Source organism: Xenopus laevis, chromosome 2S, assembly GCF_017654675.1.
Source record: "Xenopus laevis strain J_2021 chromosome 2S, Xenopus_laevis_v10.1, whole genome shotgun sequence".
Lineage (NCBI taxonomy): Eukaryota > Metazoa > Chordata > Amphibia > Anura > Pipidae > Xenopus > Xenopus laevis.
Genome location: NC_054374.1, coordinates 29,464,696 through 29,485,119, shown reverse-complemented (window position 1 = coordinate 29,485,119; position 20,424 = coordinate 29,464,696). Strand labels below are relative to the sequence as shown.

At 48.6% G+C, this 20,424-nt stretch overlaps 1 protein-coding gene across 1 annotated transcript; it reads right to left on the bottom strand.

Annotated features, from left to right (window-relative positions):
- Positions 1-5,273: 5,273 nt before the first annotated feature.
- On the bottom strand, positions 5,274-19,595 carry ptgfrn.S (prostaglandin F2 receptor inhibitor S homeolog). The gene is made up of 9 exons (XM_018249029.2): positions 19,439-19,595; positions 11,935-12,303; positions 10,745-11,167; positions 10,303-10,653; positions 9,689-10,099; positions 8,660-9,052; positions 7,707-7,814; positions 6,971-7,267; positions 5,274-6,781 (listed from the first exon to the last, which is right to left on the bottom strand). The coding sequence occupies exons 1-9, from the start codon at positions 19,485-19,487 to the stop codon at positions 6,612-6,614; spliced, it is 2,571 nt and encodes an 856-aa protein (XP_018104518.1). The 5' UTR covers positions 19,488-19,595; the 3' UTR covers positions 5,274-6,611.
- Positions 19,596-20,424: the final 829 nt, after the last annotated feature.

Sequence of the window (20,424 nt, the reverse complement as noted above, 5' to 3'; positions counted from 1 at the left end):
AGATAGTTCACCAGAAAGAAAGACTTTTTCCAATTATTTTCTATTTTCCCGAAAGGGTTAAATAAAGAATTCAATATGGCTTGCTTTTTATCAACTTTTCTGAAACTTAATTGCTTTGCTTTTCCTTTTAGATAAGCAGCTTGCTGGAATTGCCTCAGGGTCAGATCCCCCTCCCCGTATAGGGTAAGATAGAAACTTTATTACCTTGAATGTTTCCTTTCATGTATCAAAATGCTGCTGCTTGTAACTTATATTGTTACTAAACTTAATGCTACTTTTTTGCTACTATGCACCCAGTATTACTTCCCTTGGATGTATTTTCTATTTGCATTTATACCCCAGTTTTGTATGGACACTTGTCGATATTAAATGCTTCTGATGTTTTTCACTCAAAAGTTCATGATGTTTTTCACTTTAAAGGATATTATTTTACCTTCCTGCTTTTTTCTATGTTCGAGACTTGTGTGATGGACTATGGACTTTACATGAGGCAGATGTATTCTTTGATCTCATATGTGGACTCTCTAATGGCTTTTGCACGTTTTCTTAATTATCTTGCTATGCTCTTGCTGTCATGCCCACTCATTATGTTATGTTAATGGCTTAAAGGAAAACTATACCCGCCGCCCAAACAACGTAGGTCTCTATAAAAAGATATCACAGAAAACAGCTCATTTGTAAAACCCTGCTTCATGTAAATAAACCATTTTCATAATAATATACTTTTCTAGTAAAGTAGTAATATTATTTATTTTAAAAAATAAGGGCCGCCCCCTGGGATCGTATGATTCACTGTGCACAAAACCAAACAAACTATACTTCTTAGGTCACATGAGCCAATTAACAGACAGAGTTCTGTCTTTTGCTTAAGTATTCATTTGGGGGTATAGTTTTCCTTTAAGCTTTAAATTGTTACATGCACTAATTTCCTGTATGCTTGACAAAGGGGTTTCACCCCGAAACGTTGCATGCTGCAATAAAATTTAAGGAAGAACAGGAAAAGAACATCTTGATAAGTATATTTGCTACAAACCATTTGCTCCCACGTGGGCCCTTTCAGGCCGGCCAGTACAGCTGGCACTTACTTTGTTGCACTCTGGTAGTTCATCTCAGAAATTGCTATGAGGGCAAATGGGTAATTACTTGGGAAGACTCTGGACCCAACCCCTTATCCAGTGAGGGACTTGAGTTGAGCTCAGCCAATAAGAGGCCTCCTTCTTAAATCAAAGTGGATCTTCCAGGGGGGGCACCACATGCAACATGACTAAGTCTTGGGGGAGGGGTTCACAGAAACCTATGACTTACCATTGTCTGAAATTAAGGAACCCTTTGCAGCTGCCACTCATTTGCATATTGGGCAAAAAGTGTTGTTGCCCAGATGATGTGTGACTTGGTTTGGTTCAGCTCATCCTCGGGTTCCCTCATCTTTATGATGTTAAAGACTGAGGGGGCAGAATTGCTTTAACATTAATTATAGCTAGGGTTGCCACCCGGCCAGTATTTTACCGGCCTAGCCGGTAAAACACCCGCCAAGGCCGGGTTTGGTATTATTGCCGGTAAATTTGTAATATCCCTAACTAAAGCCCATGGCCCACCCTCATCTGCTCAAAATTTACATTTTCTTCACAGCCTGGCCAATCGACTCTGACTCTGCGACTCTGCCCCCTTTGACGTCACGCCCCACCCCTTTTTTACAGCCCCCAGCACCGGCCGGTGCAAACTTTATTGAAAGGTGGCAACCCTGGTAGTATAGTGGGCCAGCAGGAATGCCCACCGCACCCTCGGTGATCCTTTCCCCTTGGTGCCTGGTTCTAATATGGCGTGTGCGGCGCGCACTTCTGGGGGTTTACACTCCAAAGGGACATGATGTCATTGCGCTTTGGCGTGAAGTTTGAAAATTTAAAGGGGCTTTGGGCTGAAATCATTGCCCATTGTTATGTCTAATTTGATAATTTCCTGGGTGCAATTTTGTCTGTGATTCTCTGGTTTTTGATCCTGGCCTGCCTGACCTTGCTGAACTCCACCAATACCGACCCTTGACTGCCTGACCATTCATGAACTCTGCCTGTACCGACCCTGGCCTGTCTAACCTTGCCTGAACCCAGCCAGTACCAACCACTGTCTGACCTTGTGTGAACTCTGCCTGTAGCGACTCCAGCCTGCCTGACCACACTATATTGTCTACTCCTTGCAAAGTTGGTGTTGCCTTCCATCCTAAACTTGCATAACAAACCTCTTGTCCAGAACTCTTTGCTTTGCTCCTCTCATATTAAGACCTGACGCATCTGAGGCCAAAGGTGGCTGCTACAAGCAGAAGACTGAGCTGAGACCGGGAGCCTAGCAATAGTTCTGAATTCAGGGTGCCGATCGTGACAGATGGAAGACCAATCATGAACTGCTTGGGGGCCCATAAACCCCTTGCCTTATGCCAAGTCACACAGACAGGCTTAGAACGGGCAATGCTGGGAACGATTCCCCTCTGATGGATGGGGCAGAAACCTATTGGCCAATTAGGAGAACTCCATGGGACACCAGACCCTTCTCCATCAAGGATTTGACCCACTTAAGGAATTAGTGGGTGCATAGGATTAAATCCCAGGTGCATGACTTTACATTTATCAACATTGAATCTCGTCTGCCACTTAGCTGCCCAGATTGCCAGTTTGTCAAGATCCTGTTGCAAGGATGCCACATCCTGGAAGGAATTAATTGGGCTGGATAGCAAATCAGAAACAAAGGCCTGGCTACAGCTAAGGTGGCCATTCATGCACACATACCATGCAAAACAAAGCTTCGTATGACATTTGGTGTGTGTATGGTGGGAAATGAGGCAACGAATATCGATAAAAGACTTGGATAAAGATCATCTTGTTGATTGGCCACAACGGCCGCGAGCATTGGCCAGAGTTTACTGCTAAATCATGGAGGTAGAATTCGATTGTTTCTACCTGTGTATTGGACCATTCCGCTCTTAACATTTGTAATGAAAACAAACAATTGCAATGGTTACGCGTATGGCCTCTCCTACCCCTAGCCCATCCCCCCCTGCTCTAAGCACCCAAGGGTGTGTTCCACCTTGCCTTGGAACATATTCATTTTGAGGGACCCTTTATGTACCCTGTATCAGTCATGGACTAGACCCTGAGTGGATAGTTATTTAAAAACCACATAACTGAGCCTGCCTCTTTTTACTACTCATTTAGTTTAAATCCTTTTTGGGGTTAGTCTTGGCCTGTGTAGCAAACAGTTCCTTGTTTTTTTCCTTCCAGGTTTTACCACATTTATTAGTGTTTATATTCATTAAATGCAGCTTCTGTCCCCTCTGACTTGTAGTTATTAAATGCCTTTCTCTTCTTTCCTATCCATTTCTTTCTGTCTGTACTGAGTCACGTGGGGATCCTTAAAGGAACAGTAACACCAAATAAGTGTTATAAACTAATGAAAATTATTGTTCATATAAACAAGCTGCTGAGCAGCAATGGCGGAAATTGAAAAAAGGATATATGGCACACAGAACTTAACTGCTATGTGCTGTGTAACGTGAGCCTTTTCTCCTTTGAATGGCTGCTTCCATGGCTACACAACAGCTTCCTTATATGAACAATAGTAGTGTTTCTGAAGCAAGCACACCAGTATTACCAGTGCAGGGCAACACTGCATTATAGTTTTATTACTTTAAAACAATTAAATTTTTTTCCCCACAAAAGATTTTAATTGGAAAACAGCTTACAAGCACAGCATTCTGTCACAAAAGATATTTTGAAGGCATGTGGTTTGTTAGATATCACCTACAATATCTCGTACTAAACTTGTTTGTATTGCATACCCTGTACATCTGTATTTCCAGTTTCTTTATTTTGTTTGTATTTAACTAACTAATAAAAAAATATAAAGAGAAAATAAAAGAAATAAAAGAAAACAACATAAAACATTAACCGTGCTTCCGAATTTGTTAGTACATCCCTATGTGGAAAATGTAGGAGTAGATAATTGTTTGTGTATATCCAGGACTTTATAGATGGAGTGGCTTTCCATTTCATTGTTATAGATTTACGGGCATAGGCAAACAAGATAGCAACTGTTGGGGCTAGATCCATGACCTGATTTAGTAGCATCCTGGAGGGAGTTAAAACAATTATGGTATCCATATTATGGTATCCATCAGGTCAGAGGTATAGCTTGCCACCCTCGTACAGAACCTTTGTATTTTGTTACACAACCAAATCATGTGAATGATTGTTGTTTCCAAGGTTTCTTTCCATTGCTCCTTGTTTACTTTGGGTATGTCTGTTTGTAATTTATTGTAGAGTTTACTTAGTAAAGTATCATTGGCCAGTGCCAAGTGGGCATAGAAATTAGAGCTTTTGCACGTGTATAGGTGTGCACATGCTCTTCTATATGGGAGGGTGTAGCGAGTATGATCCTGTCTGGGAATTGAGAGTATATTGCATGTTTAAGTTGGAAGATATTGGAAGTGCATCCTGTTTGGTAAGTTAAACTTTGTTTTGAGAGCTTGTACCCCTTCCCTGAGAGCAGTAGCCCTTCCTTGAATATATCCTGGATATATTTTATTTTGAAGTTAGCCCATAGCTGGGGGTCTGGTATGGAGATGTGGTAGTTTGGGGTTACACCAGAGTGGGGTTCTGAGCAGTGGTTTAGGGAACAAATTCCGGGCTATATTCGAGGCCCACACTACCTCCTTCATTAGTGGGGTTGCTTTTGCAACCTCTGTATAACAGATTCTTTACATGAATTCACCATTTGTGCTTCAAGGCATGTAACAATTTCATTTTTTGATGTTACTGGTCCTTTAATGCTTCTACATTTAGTTAAGGGAATAAATTGGGAACATAAATTATTTAATAGTTTAAATGACACCCATTTCTGTTCAGAAAATGCCCCAATCTATGCTCTTAAGTTCTTACTTTTAGATCCGTCTTTATTACCCACTGTCATTAAATAACATTATGGTCACTGTTCCCCGGGGGTTCGGTGTGGTTAAAGCTCACTAGATCCACTAGTATAGAATGATTTCTGGTTGGCCAGTACTTAGGCAGGTGATTCTCTAGCCTGGTGCTTGGGCTGGGGGAGCCGGTGTGCTGCCAGCGCATAAGCCCCCCCCCCCGTGTCTCGGGAAACCTACTCAAACACTGCTGGGCCCCTAGAGACACCAACTGCAACCCAAGGGCAACACAGCTGGTTCTGACTACATATGCAAAGCCAAATATCTCTCCCAGAATCCTTTGTAGTACAGGAAACTGAAGAGTCAAATGGAGGGTAAAAAAATATAATGGTATTTTATTGATTATTGCTTAGAGGGGAAAACAGACCCAAACAGGCAACAGTACCACAGAACTGGGGGGGGGGGTAGTGCAATAAATCCACTGCATCCAGGCCCAAGGGGTCTCCTGTACATGGTGGCACTGGCACCAATCAATTGGGCCCGTATAGCACCACTGGCACCAAGGTACAGCCCTTACATAGCAGCATTGGCACCAAATCATGTACAATTCATACTTCTATTGGCATCAAGGTACATGCTTTATGTAGTGGAATTGGCACTGGGTCATGTACCCTTTATACTGGTATTGGCACCAATATACCAGCCCTTTTAGCATCACTGGCACCAAGTCAAGTAATCTTGATAGTTGCTTTGGCACCAAGGTATGTGCCACTATAGTGGCTCTGGCACAGAGTCACTCACTCTTGGCACCAAGGAAGCAAAATATCAGCCAATTAGAGTGGCACTGAGAATACAAAGGGGTGTAGTCTTCACAGTTGGCAGGACCTGGCACACACTGTTTCCATGGATTGGGAGTGAAGCTAGAAAAGGGCCAGTGGGAGGGCAGAAGGTAGCGGGGCACATATCCTGAGGGAAGAGGGCAGGGGGAAAAGGAGAGAGAAGGTTTGGCTCTTAAAACCTATTTAACAGATAAAGGAAACATCAATATAAAAATATTTCTGCCGGTGGCAATAGAATGTGCAGTCTGTGGGGTGCCCTCTGCTGGCGGTAACAGTTCAGTTACATGGGATATACCACTCACCACACACCCTGTACCGCTGCACTGCTATTCACCCACAACGGGCAGCACTGCTATAGTATTCTATGTGTATGGCTCCCCCAGGCAGCAGTGCTGTACAGACGGGACTCCCCCAGACTAGAGTGCTGTACAGACGGAGTTCCCCCAGGCTGGAGTGCTGTAAAAATGGGAATCCCCCTGGCTGGAGTGCAGTACAGACAGGGCTCCCCCAAACAGCAGTGCTGTAGAGAAGCTGCTGGTTTCTCCTCATTTCTGGTAGTGTTTAGGCCGCCAGTAAGTCACATTGTACAATAAAACAGTTAACAGTGATAAACACTTTGTGCATCAAGAGTGCAAGGGTTAATGTAACCATTGCCGAGTCGGTATCCGAAAGTTGGGGCCCTGGGGGCCCAATTATTGCAGAAGGAGAGGCAGAGCGGTGCAATTGCCCCAGGAGACAGAGCAGAATATGGGGCACACAGGACATTCACACTCTTATACCAGCCTCTCAGTTCTGCCCCAGTCCCGAGGCATCAGATTGCGCTGCCCCCTCATACCCACCAGCAGGCAGTTGGTGCTACTCCCTGCCCTTTAGTCCAACTCCATTGACATGAGTCTGCGGTGCTCTTTGCGAGGCTCTGGGACTGGTTTGGCTTTGCAGCAGAACCGGGAGCTACAGTATCCGATAAGGCAGGAGAGGAGGCCCACAAGCACCGCCATGGTGCCCCCCAGCAGCAGAGGGTATTTGAATGTGTTCAGCACTGTGGGGGCAATAACAGAAGCAATAAGTCAATGCAATGCCAAAACCATCATATGGGTATTGCCCTATACTGTGTGTTAGTGTGGCTCTCTGAGCGGGTGCAAGTGTGCTGTTGTTGTCAATTCATGGGAGAATGTGAGTCAGTATGAGTGTGAGTCAGTATGAGAGAGTGAATAGGAAGGTTACTCACAGTCCATCCTGACAGACAAAGAGATGACATTTGAGGTGAGAACCGATTGCCTACTCCAGACGCCGGTGCCAGAAAGTACCCACGGGGTGACGGAACAGAAATGGCCGCCGCCATCATCTTCCTCTGTGCCAAAAATGCGCAGGCGGAACTCCATGGGACTCACACGCTCTATGGCCACCTCACTGCTGCCGTTTCTCCGCCTTTGCTCCACCTGCGCCCAGCGATCCACTGACACGAGCAGAACCACAGTCGGACCCGGCCTCTGGGCAAACCACGACACATCAAAGGCCAGACTGTCTGCAAACAGAGAGGATATATGAATACAGGGGACTCATGTTCCCCAGTCTCTGGACATGATTTACTCCATGTCCCCGGCGCCCTAAATAAATGTGTCCCAACACCAGTATTATATACTATGTGATATCCCACGTGACCCATCTCTCCTACTGTGCGCCCCCCTGTATTATATTAGCCACAAAGCCTTCCTGCTGTCCCAGTGGGTATTGGGGTACAATGTACAGGTGAGCGCAACAGTCAGAACTGAAGAGGAGAAGGCAGCAATTCTGTTCATTATGATTTGGGGTTCGGTACCAGTTTAGCAGGAAAGATCTGTGCCCCCAAAGATTTTCCCCCAATAGCCCCTGTATTCTTTTCTACCCATGCTCTGGGCTTTGGTCACTTACATAAGCCTAGGGACTGACCCCCCTGCCCAAATTGCAGGGGAGGCGGTACTTACCTGTATCCACTCCGGGGCCACCCATGGTGATGATGCACCAGAACTCCGCCCTATCTCCTTGGTAAATAGAGGGGCTGTCGGAATGGGCAGTGACATTAAACATCAGACCTGGGAGCGAGAACAACATAACAATGAGCCCATAAATCAACCGTCATCCTGCCACTTTTATACCCACAAATGGTACTGCCAGTATCAAACCATGCCCACAGCAGCAGAGCATCATGGGAGACAACTACCCTAGTAATGCTCAGTTTTTTCCCACTGCTATTTAGAGGCTAGAGGACTGCCAGCTGGGTGGCTCCCAAGAACATTTAGTGCCAGGGCTCTGCCATCAGTGGGTGCTATATGGAGGTTGCCCGGAGTGGCACTGCTTTGCATGGGTCAGTACTGTGGGTATCTGGGGTGAGAGCCAATAAATATCCAATAGCAAATCTCCCCACTCAATCAGTGTGACCCCCCCCCCACACACTCACTCCCACACACACACACACGATGGGGGGAATTCTCAGCATTAATAACATTCATGCAAATTGCTTTTCTGCTCCATTCGCTCCCCAATTCCCACTCTCATTAAGTTTAATGGCCGTTACCTGGCGCAGAGATTCACGGGGAGCAGATAGAATGATCTCCGCCATAAAGCACTAGCTCTGATCCCCCCCCCCCCCGTGGCGCCAGATGGACTCTAATTACAAGCATGACTTGGTTATATGCAGAAGGCTACTGGGAGTTGTAGTCCAGTAAATCAGGGGGTGTCAGGTTAAGAAACAATGTTCTGCAGATAAGACCCCCTCGTCACCCCCACGAGGGAGAAATGGGTAGGGTCCCCAGATCTGCACACGATACACATGCCTTACTCTCACTACATCCCGTGTGTACCCCCTGATGTAACCCCTTTGTTACCCCCCCCTTCCCAAGGCTGGACCCTCACCCCAATACCCCCCCTAAACCCGTACCTGAGGTCTGAAACTGCAAAGCCACTGGGTTCGACGTCTGGTTCTTTGCTTCCCTCCAGCCCCCGCCTCCCCCTTGTGTCCATGCGGTGACTGAGCAGAGGTAGGTGCCCGCCTCCTGCGCCTGGTACAGCCGGAATCTATACTCTCCCTCCTTCACCTTCTCCAGCGCGGCTTTCCCAAAACTTTCCCCCTTTCTGTGTGTCACTCCTTCACGACTCAGCAGCAGGACTTGGGGGCCACTTGCACCATGAGGGCCCGATCGTTCCATTGTCACCTGTACAGAGTATCGGGGGGAGGGAATGTTCTGGGCAACGACGTAGCACTGCATCTCAAAGGTTCCCCCCGAAGTTGCCACAGCCTTGGTCACCGAGGCCTTGACTTTCAGCAAGTACTCTGCATGACAAGAGATTGTATCAGACTTACACGTGGCAACAGAACTGGCACTGCCCAACACTCCTTCCGGAAGCCCCCCCATGCCCTCAGACTTAGGGTTCCTTTCCATTATCTCACCACCCCTGTACCCACCACTGGGCCTGTTGCCCTTATTCCCATAGGCTTATCTTTCCCGCATGGGAGGGACTGTTTTTTCCTCTCAGCCGATCAACGAGGTTATTAAGATTTGCCTTATTCCTAATGTCCTATATTCATTTCAGGGGAGGGACTTCTCTCTTGCTGTTGACTAAAGAAGAGCAGGTAAAAAATGGGGGGGGGTGAAAAGAAGCGCAGGTGACAGGTATGATTATGTGGGTGCTGTGGCCCTATTGAGTTTGGACCTGGCTAGAGTGGCCAATCGGTCTTTCTATTGTTGCCTGTATTTATTAAGTGTCTCCAGACCATAATAAGAATTGCTTTAGGGCCACTCACTCCCTACCTACCCTATCATGCAGGGATTGGCCAATCACGAGGCCATAGCAACGCACGTCACTGTACTGACAGCAATGCGCTAACTGCCCTCTGTACTTCTATGTGCCCAGCAGTTTGGGCCCGCTGATCCTATTGCTACAGCTCCAAGTACACGGATGCCCTTACCTTCCTGCTCCCAGGAGATGCTGAGGGGGTTAGATGCCACCTCTCTGCTTGGTGTCCAGCTCTCATTTTGCTGCTGATGCCAAACTGTGCCCACACAGTGGTACTGTCCTCTGTCTCCGTTGGAGGTCCACTGGATGCGCAGGACAAATGTTTGGGGACTCTTACGTGAAAGGATAACCCCCCCGCTCTCCAGTCGTTCCTTGTAATGATCCCCCACATGCACCATCCAGTCCTGATCCAGGGTCCCCAAAAGCAGAGGCTGAGGTGCCCTGTTCTGTGGGCTTGGGGTGTAGTACCAGGATACAGACAGGCGGGCCCCATCAGATCCAGTCATGTGACACACAAGCTCTGTCGGCTCCTCCGAGAACTGAGGTATTAGGGTGGCATTCAGTGAGACCTCCAGCTCTGGCACTGACATTGGAGGGGAGAGAGAGACTGGTGTGAATACATGCATGACACAGGCTGCCACAGAGAATGGGACAGGCTGCCACAGAGAATGGCACAGAGGATGACACAGGCTGGCACAGAGGATGAAGCACTCTGACATACAAGTAAGAGAGGGAGTGGCAAAGGTGCCCAGGCACAGAGAGACAGGCATGCCAATCTCATATTACCTGTTAAATTGAGTAGCACTTTAATGGGCTCAGAGCTTTTCTCTATGACGGGGTGCCAGGTCCCATTACTGCTCGGTGCCCACACTGTTGCCTGGCAGGTGTAATCTCCTGTATCCCACCCACGTGGCACTTCAAGTAGGTGTGTGCTTGCCCCTTCATGGGTAGGATCAAGGTCGTGCCCACCTAGCAACTCCTGAGGTTCTCCAGGGCCGGTTTTCAGGTCAGAAGATTGAAACCAACGCACGCGGGTATATACTGGCCCGGCAGAGTTGTGCCACACCAGGCAGGAGAGGAGCAGCGGCTCCCCCAGATTCACAGACACCACAGAGGCTGGCACCGTTACATTGATACCTGCATAAGAGGAAGGCATAATGGGATTAGGGGGCAAGCTAGGTACTAACGGCAACAACTCCTGGTCAGTAGAGTCAGTAGTGCAACTTACGTATGGACTCCATCTCTATTCTAGAAACAGAAATCTTCTTCTCCTGGATCTGTGCCCAGCCTTGAGGATCCAGCACCCACGTCCTTACCACACAGCTGTATTCTCCCACATCTGAACTGCGCACCCCATCCACTGTCAGGCGGTATCCGTCACCCCCCACGGTGTCCAGCCTCACTTTCCCACTGCTGTATCGCTCTTCATAACCTGGGCCAGCCTGGAAGCGCCCCAAATGTGACAAACTGAGAACGTCACTGGCCGTACCCTCTGGACCTTGGAGCTGCCATGTGAGGGACAGGTGAGTGTGTTCCAGTAAGTCATCCAAGAGCGCCTGGCACTGCAGCTGAAATGAGCCCCCTTCAGTTACTGTACGGGAGCCCGTCTGCCGTCCCTTTGTCCTCCACACTGTCAGGGTGTCCGGGATCACTGGGCAGAGAGAAGGACATGAGTGACTGTGACAAGCAAACGGTACCTGCATCTGTGGGGGCTCCAGTATTTTTGAATGGCTTGACAATGTCTTGACAAAGGGCCTGTGTAGCCCGAAACGTTGTCTATGGCATTTCAGTAAAGTTTTGCAAATTTTTCAAAAATACCGGAGTGCTGCTGCTTTATTTTCTACATGTATACTTTGCCCTGGCAGGGGGTACGGCTTGCACCCGGGGCTGCAAGGAGCCTAATCCGCTTTTGAAGCACACCTTAACTACATTTGCGTCTGTGGGGGCATCACCTGAACAAAGAGTGCAGAGCTGCCCTGAAAAATGATACACCTGCCATTCATAAACAAATGCAGCATAAGGGTATCATGAGGGGTGGAGTCAGCCATATAGGGGTATTGTGAGGGGCGGGGCCAGCCATATAGGGGTATCTTGAGGGGCAGGGTGAGCCATATAGGGCTATCATGAGGGGCGGAGCCAGCCATATAGTGGTATCATGAGGGGCGGAGCCAGCCATATAGGGTATCATGAGGGGTGGAGTCAGCCATTTAGGGATATCATGAGGGGCGGGGCATGCCAGCCAGGGGTATCATGAGGGGCGGAGCCAGCCATATAGGGTTACCGAGTACATATGGTCTGTACATTATACAGAGATCATTGCCTGAGGCTATTAAGCCACTAGTTGGCACTCCCAGGGCACCACATTGATTGGAAGGGAACACACAGGGGCCCATTATACCACAGTGATAGACTTGTTACCTCTCAGTCGGACCTTGTCCTCGTAGTTGCCGCTGATGGTGGCATCGGTGCTGGGGGTGGAGCAGGTGTACTCCCCCTCATCTGATTTACTCAGCACCCCGATATGGAACAGGACCACGTTGTGGCTGAGCCTCTCTAGCTGGATCCCTCTAGCACTCACCCTCTCGGCGTATGACGGGGCTGTGAATGTGGGATCAAATGTGCTGAGGACTGTCACAGAGGAGCCGCCGGATGAAGAAAACGTCCACTCAAAGTTTTGCTCCAAGGGGCCCTCATAATCACTGACATTGCAGGGGATGGACACACTTGTCCCTTCCACTCGAACCATAGGGCCGGAGGGCACATGGACTGAGCGGGACCACACGCAACCTGTAGGGGAAAGTGGGAGAATGAGAGGCACATGCAGTACCACATAGGGCCTGTAGGGGAGATAGCAATGCTTCTGCCATGATATCATATAAAGCAGCAACATACAGCTCAGCACTTGGACGATAGGCACATACAGATTCCATACAGACACGGAAGTCCCATATTGGGTGGCTCTTACAGTAGGACAGCACCTGAAGGGTTAATGAGACAGTTTTATGCAGTGAAATTCATGGGCTTTTTTTGCCTCCCAAGCCATAGGACCGTGTGCCATCCAGCATGGCCGCCGCAGGGCAGAGCAGCTTCAGCTGTGTGTGTGGGAAGCAAAGCCAGGGCAACTTGTACTAAGCACAGACATGGGGGGTTAAAGTTGTGGGGTCTCTCCAAGCAGGGGGTCTAACTCTTATAGCTTGAGCATCCAAGATGGAGATACAGGAGGATTTCCCTTTCCCACTCATTCAACCCATCTTCTCAGGGACAGAAGGGTTAATTCTGTGACTAGTACCTCTGTAACAAGCCCCCTAAGGAGAGCATGGGGTTAATGTTGGGACTTTCTCCTTTGTAACATGCTCCCCAGAGAGTGCAGGGGTTAATGCTGTGATGAGCCCCCCCCAGGGCCACTTTTTGTATCAGTTTCAGTGAAAGTCGCCAATGAGCCACAGCAGAGTGAATCACGACTACTGTACCTGGGCTGGGACTAACTATACACAAATCCATGTGCCCCTCCCCAGCCAGACCTACTCCCTATAATGACAATTACCCATCCCGCCCCAGTCTGGCTCCAAGCTTTTAACCCCCACCCTGCCGGAGTATACACAGGATTATATAAGCAGCCCCAGGGCTGAGATGAGGGTGTTATTGTCTCAGCACAAGGATAACTATTGCCCCTCCAGCTGCTAATCAACCTGCAGCCCCCTCTATTAACCAATAGCATATTAAGTGTATTAAGTCATATTAAGTGGTTACTGTACTCCACGTATGTGGCTGTAATCTCTTAGGTACTGGCAAACAAAGGGTTACTAGTCACAGGCAGCTCCTAAAAGCCCCACGGCCCCAGTTCTAATTTGCGTGAGAGACTCACCACCAACTGTGTCTGATTGGTGACCTCATTGTAACGTGATGTCACAGGCGGCTGAAACTCTTCCTCTGCCAGAGTACCAACCCCTTCTGCCCCCCCCCCCGAGACTGCACCTCTGCCAATGAGAGCACCAACCAACCCCCCCCCCCGAGACTGCACCTCTGCCAGTGAGAGTACCAACCCCTGCCCCCCCAGGACTGCACCTCTGTCAATGAGAGTACCAACAACCCCCCCCCCGGGGACTGCACCTCTGCCAATGAGAGTACCAACCCCTGCCCCCCCACCGAGACTGCATCTCTGCCAATGAGAGTACCAACCCCCCGGGGAATGCACCTCTGCCAATGAGAGTAACAACCCCCCCGGGGACTGCACCTCTGCCAATGAGAGTAAACAACCCCCCCCCGGGGACTGCACCTCTGCCAATGAGAGTACCAACCCCCCCCCCCCCGGGGACTGCACCTCTGCCAATGAGAGTACCAACCCCTGCCCCCCTGCAGTGGGTGCCATTACACCAGCTCCCTGCGGTTTCACATTACGTTTCCCTGAAGTCATTCAGCAGTGGTTGTGTGTCCTTGGGCTTTGTTTAGAGCCATTATCACAATTGCACCACAAAACAATGGGTGAGAAGAGATCTGTGAATTACTCTCCTTGGGGTGGGGGTACCAAGCAGTCACACTGACACACACACACCCTTTCCAGGCAGCGGGCAAGCAGAGATCAATGAGGCAAGTGAGGTGGCATGCTGTGGCTTGTACAGGCAAGGCTTTGGCTTGCGTGGGCCGCACACAGTGTTGTCTGAGGAGAGACATGTTAAACCCTGCACAATGTCTCACGCAAATCTGGGATTCCAACTGGGAGGCAAAATGTATGTAGGAACCCCAGCATCTGGGAACCCTTGTCTCTCCAATACAGATACAGCACGGCCCCTGAGTGGCCCTAACATAGCTAAGGGACGGGAGCAGCAGCCCCCCAATCACAGGCAGGACGGATCACACAAAATGCACAAACATTTCTATGGGGTGTATGCCTTTAAGAACTCCCCACCACCCCCATTTAATCCTCTCTCAGCTCTTTGCCCATAAATTGCATTTCTAATGGCTTCTGTGTGCAGCTTGTGGCTCAGCCCTGATTAGCTCAGAGCAGCCGCTCACATCAGCACAAGCCTCTCACTACCCAGGGCTGCCGCATGGTCTGCCAGTGTACATAAGCCGGGCCCCTGTGTGACTGCCCCAGGGTAACAAATCAATTAGCCCTCTCACAGTTTCCCATAGAAGAACAAAGAAACATACTCCCCTGTGCAGCACAACACACTGCCCTGGCACCTGTATCTGTCATTGGCCCCGTGCCCTCACCCAACAGCTCTCATACTCTAACCCTGAGCAGAACTGGCCTGCGAGTCTCTAACCCCGAGCAGAACCAGCCCGGGAGCCTCTAACCCAGAGCAGAACCGGCCCTCGAGCCTCTAACCCCGAGCGGAACCGGCCCATGAGCTTTAACCCCGAGCAGAACCGGGCCACGAGCCTCTAACCCCAAGCAGAACCGGCTTGCGAGCCTCTAAACCCGAGCAGAACCGGCCCACGAGGCTCTAAACCCGAGCAGAACCAGCCCATGAGGCTCTAACCCCGAGCAGAACCAGCCCATGAGCACCACTGTGTTACACCAGCTGTGCAGGGGTTAATGGCTGCTCTGAATTATCGTTTGGAAAATTTATACTGAAAAAGAAGATTTACAGTATGCCCCTCATGCCCTGGGTACAGATGAAGGCAATGCAGGCAGCAAAGAGTAAGGCTGGCATTGTACCAGGGCCCATTATCATCAGAGCTCTTACAGTGGGATTAGGGAGGACACTATATTTAGGCCTGGCTCACAGGAATGCGCACACACAAAATGGCACAGCCCGCACCATAGAGTAGAGCTGTCATTTCCCAACATACACACTACAGGAGTAGCCCTACGTCCACTACCCCTGGGAGGCACATACAGTTCTATACCCATAATGTAATGGGGGCTCCCTGAACCCCTTTGCAAGTGTGTAACCCTAATCATGCAGGGTAAGGGCAGGTTATTAGCCAGAGACATGACACAGACAGTTACAAAGTAGGAAACAAACAGTGAACTCACAGCCATTGTGCAAAGTGATACATGTGAGTGTAAAAGTGCCCTGCACACAGTTGCGCTGGCCCTTGCTAGAGTGTGACCTCAAGAGCCTGTATTCCCCCAGCAGTCAGGAATCTGCCCAGCACCCTAGTAACCAGCAGGAACAATAGCCATGTGGCTGGGGTGCACACGCACCCACTAAAGTGGGTTATACTTATAATCAGAAGTGGGTGATACACAGAGCTGGGTGCAAGCGTGATTGGGGGGGGGTCCCGCTGCACTTCAGATTAGAGTCCTGCACGGGTCAATTTTTTGGGACCCGTACCCGATCCGAAAGTACCTTCTCCACAACCGCTGACCATCAAGAATCAAGGAGCTTCCGTCATTGTAAACCGGAAATGACATCATCGGAAGTAGACGTGATCAGAAAAAAAGGGAGTAGAACCGGAACTGCGGTCATTGTAAACCGGAAGTGATGTCATCGGAAGTAGACGTGACCAGAAAAAAGGAGTAAATGTCGCTATTGAGTAGAACCGCATCTATACCCGCACCCAGACATTCTACCTGCAACCCGCAGGTTTTTGCAGGTAACCCGCGGGTACCCGACCCGCTGCAGGACTCTACTTCAGATTAAAGGATTACAATTTTAGGGCAATAAAACATGTCAATTTCATGCAATTCATCACCTGCAGAAGGCAGCAACAAATTGTCCCATGTCCACTCAGACCCTGTAGCTGCTATTCCAACCACCTGAATGTGCCCCCCAGATGTTTGCCAGGCAATTGCCCTTCCTAATAAGGACTGACATGATTTACACTGAACAGAATTAAAAGGAAGACCAACTGCACTGTGGCTTAGAGCTCTCCCATGGGCACAGTACTATCTTCCCCCCAGTATGTAACATAGAGCAAATCTGTGCATCAGCAAACAGTGAGTGCACACACAGCCACAAGCAAACACACACAGGACTTGTGCAAATACTGGTGCACAGTCATGTGACACAAGCTGAACCCTAAGATCCGGGTTATTGGAACCCCTGCTATTTGGGGTAGGAGACCCCCAGCAACAGCCCTTTCAGCAATGGTGTCAGGGTGATGGAAGCAACTCACGGGGCAAGTAGGCAGCTCATTGGCCCCTAGAAGCTAAGGCCTTGTTTAAAGGAACAGTAACACCAAACAATGAAAACTTCTTAATGGAAACACAATGTAGTGTTGTACAAGAAAAGGGATTTATACTCTTAGAACTGGCTGAGTACTACTTAAATATTTGTATCAACATGTGTATGAATAAAAATGGCAATGTTTATTAGACAAACGTGCCAGGGAATCATAATACAAATAAAAACACTTAAAGCCAATTAGAGCTGTTAAGTAAAATAAGGGGCCCCTCCTATTTTAGTTATAGCACTCTATAGAGCTTAATTCAAGTAATGCGCATATCAACATGTACTATAATGCAGAAGAAAATAAGGTGTCAAAATTTCAACATATGTATCCGTAGGTCCAAACTGCAGTTAGTGTCCCATGTTGTTTAGGTTGTAAAAAATAACCTGTAATCCTGTATAATAAAGTTGAAGTGTCTCTGCGTCCAGTCCCTGTGTCCGTGGGGTTGCGCTACTGCGCATGTGCCCCACTCACATAAGTGTATCCTGTGCTTGAATGGCTGCCCCATTGCTACACATCAGTTTGCTTATATAAACTATAGTAGAGTTTCTGAAGCAAACACACCAGTTGTACCAGCACAGGACAACACTACATGATATTGTTATTCCTTTAGATAAATTTTATTTTTTGGTGTTACTGTTCCATTAAAGGGCAAGGTTTCCTATTTCTGACAATGCATGGAGTGTGCAGAGAGAATGACTTACACCAGGTGGGGTTAATCACTTAGTACTCATCACAGATCCAGGGCTGAGTGCCACTGACCCCATTATACACTCTAGAACCTGATTAAGACCCTCTTTGTTTGGGGTCACTACAGCCACAAATTACACACACAAACTCATCCCACCCAAATAAACACACATTAACCCCTCCCACCCAGACACGCACACATTAGCCCCAAACACACACTGCAAGCCAAACCACGCACAGGCATGTGGTACACATTTGGCACTTATAGTTTAGGCAGGAGGCACCATGTGCCAGTGCTTGGGGTATAACAGGCAAAGCTGCCACACACCTGAGGAACCAACTTTTTGTTTATTAACAAGATGTTGAATCTGACCACCCTGTCCCCTCCTCCAACAGAACACCCCACCCAGTGGGCACCAACTCATTATGGAACATTCCATCAGTATAAACTAGAGGGGGCAGCGACTGTTGAGACTGGTTCCGTATGGGACACCCCTGCTCAGAGCCGTCAGTTAAGCCGGCCACAGACGCAAAGATAAAGTCGTACAAATCGAAGGTTTGGTACAATTTTCAAACCGTGTATTTTTTCGTACTATGCCGATCTTTCATTTAGTCGATGGGACAGGTTAGAAGATTTCTCATTACAAGAACATTACGCTACAATCCCTGTGTGTATCTGACCATTTCCGTGGGTGATCGTCACTTCTATGTGGCAGGTGGTTGACCGCACGGTGCAACTGGTTGTCAGACACAAGGATACATGTGCACGTCTATAGGCAACTAAAGGCACCCACCACAGGGCAGGGCACTCTATGCTGATCCCCAAACACACAGTTCTCTATTATGGAGATGATGATCCCTGGTAACAAGGGGACACACTCAGCCCTGGGGTACATACAGGCCACTCCCATATCAGCAAGTCCCAACCTGCCGGTCACAAGCTGACATTTAGTGACCTGTCCTACCCTAACCCTGAGCACCCAACTGTCAGGGGGCATCCTGTACATTCACCCTGTTCATAGGGGGCGCTGCCAAATTAATATGGTTTGTGCTGAAAGTCTATTGGGTTTTTAATTAAAGCAAATTCTGTTTTTTGTTACCGTCTTCTACATTTCTGGGTTCTATTAGCTACTCAGTGACGGCAGCACACGGAACTGGCCCCCGGCACATCAACGGTTACACTGTATAGACTCACTGTTTCACTGACACCTCACCCACAGCCCTTGTTAAAATAAAGAAGAAACGGGGGTAAAACTGTGACTGCAAACTGACTCACTTCTTCTCCTTCAGGCACAGAGACTGCTGCAATAGGTAAGTAGTTTCAGTGTCACTAGTGTGTGTATGTGTGTGTGTGTGTGTGTGTATGTGTGTGTATATATATGTGTATTTGTGTGTGTGTGTATATGTATGTGTGTGTATATGTATGTGTGTGTATATGTATGTGTGTGTATATGTATGTGTGTGTGAGAGTGTGTGTGTGAGAGTGTGTGTGTGAGAGTGTGTGTGTGTGTGTGTATTTGTGTGTGTGAGTATATATGTGTGTATATATATATATGTGTATTTGTGTGAGTATATATGTGTGTGTATATATATGTGTATTTGTGTGTGAGTATATATGTGTGTGTATATATATATATATATATATATATATATATATATGTTTTGTGTGTGAGAGTGTGTGTGAGTGTGTGTGTGTATTTGTGTGAGAGTGTGTGAGAGTGTGAGAGAGTGTGAGAGAGTGTGTGTGTGTGTGTGTTCCATATACAGCTACTTATGTGCTACACAACTGGGCGATTAGCTGTTCCTTCCATACCCAGTACAGGGTGTTGGTGGGGAGGACGACAGGAAGCATTTGTGAGCCGGTCCCAGGGACTGGGAGGAACAAGGGGCATGGACCACAGAGCTTGCACTCTGAGGAAGGCACAGACACAGGCTCCTCCCATCAGCACAAAGTGACCATGTGCATGGCTGAGTGGAGTTAGTGGAAAGTCCCAGGCAGATAATATTAATGGGGGGGGGAATACTTTGCTTTCCCAGTACAACTCCCGGCCCCTCCCCGCCAGAGTAAACCAGAAGCCCGCCGATGAGTCGGGCGGAGGTCGGTACTTACCGGCACGGAAACAGAACAAGAGAAAGAACAGCCGCCCCGTGAGCCTCATGGTCACTCCGCGCTCTCCCCTCACTCACTCTGGGACTCAACCGCTTGGGGCGTGGCCTCTGCCGCTCGTACTTTCCGCCCCTTTTCCCAGACCCACCCTCTCGTATCCCTCCCTCCTACTGCATTACGTCATCCACTCAGGTGCTCATCGTCACCTGCCTCTATCTGCGCGCTGCTCCCTGCACTGCCCCGCCCCGCCACTGGCGGATGTTCAGCTACAGGAGGTTGGAGTGATGGAATGTGGGGATTTCTGATGTGTTTTATTTGTTTTGTGTCTCACACATTTGCGTCCTGCACTGCCCCTAGTGGTCCCCCACCCTGGGCTTTGTTCATACCCACAATCTCCTCTCTCTGCCCCCCGCCCAACCTGGGCTTTATTCCTACCCACAATCCTCTCTCTGCCCCACTATTCTGGGCTTAATTCCTAGCCACAAGCCCACAATCCTTCAGTCTCCTGCCTAAACCCTGTGCTGGGCTTTATCTCTCACATTCCTATAGTCCCCTGTTTAACCCCTTACACAGAGTTGTATGCTCCGCACACAGTCCACTAAGTTCTTTACCTCTGATACCTGGGCTCTTCTCCCCCAACTGATGTTTAGTTCCCATAACCCGCCACACCAGGCTTCCTAACCTTCTGTGTTGCTCCACATTGTGCTTCATCCCCACAAGCCCTTCAAAGCCCCCAAATAGTCCTTATTCCTCTGCACTGGGTTTCATTCTGTCCAGACCCCTTTGCCCCGGCATACCCCTCCCCCATCTGGGTGACATAACCCCTATCCCTTCTGTTGCCTTTCAGAGAATCCGGATCTTTCCTCTCACCCTCACTGAGTTTATTGCAACAAGAACCTGCTATTAAATGGGCAAAATTAATGAAGGGCTAAATCTGTTGCTAGGGTAACCAGAGCTCATTATCATTATGGAACCCAATTGCTAGCTAA

Coding starts and splice junctions, on each gene's coding strand:
- ptgfrn.S (XM_018249029.2), bottom strand. CDS start 19,487: ATGAGGCTCACGGGGCGGCTGTTCTTTCTCTTGTTCTGTTTCCGTGCC. Junction 10,654..10,744: donor AATAGAGATGGAGTCCATAC/GTAAGTTGCACT, acceptor CCTCTTATGCAG/GTATCAATGTAACGGTGCCA. Junction 10,100..10,302: donor AGTGCTACTCAATTTAACAG/GTAATATGAGAT, acceptor CTCCAATGTCAG/TGCCAGAGCTGGAGGTCTCA.